Below are 1,999 nucleotides of genomic sequence, written 5' to 3' on the forward strand. Positions count from 1 at the left end.
AAGAGTGCTTATTGCGGAGGACCTCGACAAGAGGAGCAAACAAGATCATCCCCACCTGAGGGGCTTGAGCTCGCTGCTCCTCGGCCGCTCACCGATGTCGCACCTAAACACCGGGAGGGTGAGGCCCCTGCTTCTCTCTGGTCTCCACCTGCCCGTAATCCTCCTTCTCCACTCCTCGCCACCACGGCCGGCCGGCGAGAGAAGGACAGAAAGGGCAAAGGCAAAAACCAGAGGAAAGAAGCGGACCTTGGGCTTATTGATGGAGATCTGTAGGGAAGAAGGCTGCGCCGCCGTCTCCGACCGTCGTAGCACCTCGCCGCGCCGCCTCCACCACCAAACGCACCAGATATTGCCCAGAGAAGACGGTGTTCCACTCCAAATCCGCGGCATCTCGCCAGAAAACCTACAACTACACCTACTATCTACTCCGGCGCGTCGCCCTCCCCATCTCCGGCCGGCTGAGCCGCCGGAGAAGGGTTGGGTTCGGCCCGGGCGGCAGTATTTCGCGAGCAGAGGAGGGGGAGCGGAGAGAGAGGGGCGGAGCGGAAAGTGATGGCCCTCTATTACCATGAACTCTCTCAAATTACCTCTACACTGCTAGAACAAGGCTAGTGGAGGGTCATTGCAATTAAACAAAAGAAGAATTAGGGTTCTATATTTTCCACACTTTCGAGACTCTTAGGACCGTGAAAGGGGTTTTCGCATAGTATGATATTTTTTTTAACTTTTGGCCGGTTCAACTAAGTAAGCGTAGCTAGATAGATCCATGCATCAGCTCCCAACGTCCAACAACCTTCCAAATCGAAGCAATTAACCCCATCCAACTGATTGATCTTGCCACCGACGATGCTGAAGTGCATTTTCTTCTTCAGAAATCAGAACCCCTATTTAAGCCCCTGCGTCCCCTCGTATCCTCCTCACCCACCATCACTTGCTCCATCTAGCAAATCTAGCTATCTCATCGATCTACAGCCACACCCAGCTCACCACTAGCTCGAGGTAAGAGATGGCCCGTGCTGCAGCAGCCCAGATCGTGGTGGTCGCCATTGTGGCGGCGATGCTCCTCTCGGCGCCTTACGCCGCCAACGCCGCCATCTCCTGTGGTCAGGTGAGCTCTGCCTTGAGCCCCTGCATGGCCTACGCTAAAGGCGGCGCCTCCCCGTCCGCGGGCTGCTGCAGCGGCGTCAAGAGCCTCGCCAACTCCGCTAAGAGCACCGCCGACAAGCGTGCCGCCTGCAACTGCCTCAAGAAATTGGTCAGCGGCATTAGCGGGATCAAGGCCGGTAACGCCGCCAGCATCCCGTCCAAGTGCGGCGTCAGCATCCCCTACGCCATCAGCACCTCCGTCAACTGTAACAGCATCAACTGATCCATCCATTACTCCGAACCGGCGTCACACACGTTTACACCTACTATATTATTTATACCGAATAAAAGCTCTCTCATGTATCTCCCCGTGAGAGATCGAGAGGAGATGAGTACTCGACCCAGCTCTCCGTGGCCGGCAGGCATTGTATCGGTGTTTAGTTGTTCCCTTCTCTCCCTTTGAGGAGAATACATCGAGAGTTTGCTTTGTACACCATGTTTATGCACTGCCAGAGTGCCAGTGTAGTGTATGCTTGTTTTTGTCAATTGCATCTCTCTCTATATTCTATTATGCTTGTTTGAAACTTCTAAACACAAAGGGGCTATACCGGCATGCAGTGGCGATATTGAGCGAGAGGTAGTACTCCCTCTGGTCATCTTTAATCGACGCGGCAACTGTACCTACACAAGCTACTCCCTCTGCACTCTCGGCGTCGATTTAATCCGAATGGAGGAGTAGTAAGGAAGACAAAACATGCAGTAGTCCTTCTGCATCGTTCTCAAAAAAAAAAAAGAGTAAATTCCAATTTTTACCCCCCAAGTTTAATATTTTTGTCACTAATTACCCCATTTAATAATTTTTCATCCGTTTTACCCCATTTAACGAAATCTTTGCCAGATTTTACCCTCCCTA

At 52.4% G+C, this 1,999-nt stretch overlaps 1 protein-coding gene across 1 annotated transcript; it reads left to right on the forward strand.

Annotated features, from left to right (window-relative positions):
• The first annotated feature begins 970 nt into the window (after positions 1-970).
• LOC124703296 (non-specific lipid-transfer protein 2B-like) lies at positions 971-1,632 on the forward strand. Its single transcript, XM_047235523.1, has one exon. It carries the CDS (start codon positions 1,007-1,009, stop codon positions 1,367-1,369), a length of 363 nt encoding a protein of 120 aa, XP_047091479.1. The 5' UTR covers positions 971-1,006; the 3' UTR covers positions 1,370-1,632.
• Positions 1,633-1,999: the final 367 nt, after the last annotated feature.

Source organism: Lolium rigidum, chromosome 3, assembly GCF_022539505.1.
Source record: "Lolium rigidum isolate FL_2022 chromosome 3, APGP_CSIRO_Lrig_0.1, whole genome shotgun sequence".
In the NCBI taxonomy this organism is placed as follows: Eukaryota; Viridiplantae; Streptophyta; class Magnoliopsida; order Poales; family Poaceae; genus Lolium; species Lolium rigidum.

Coding starts and splice junctions, on each gene's coding strand:
- LOC124703296 (XM_047235523.1), top strand. CDS start 1,007: ATGGCCCGTGCTGCAGCAGCCCAGATCGTGGTGGTCGCCATTGTGGCG.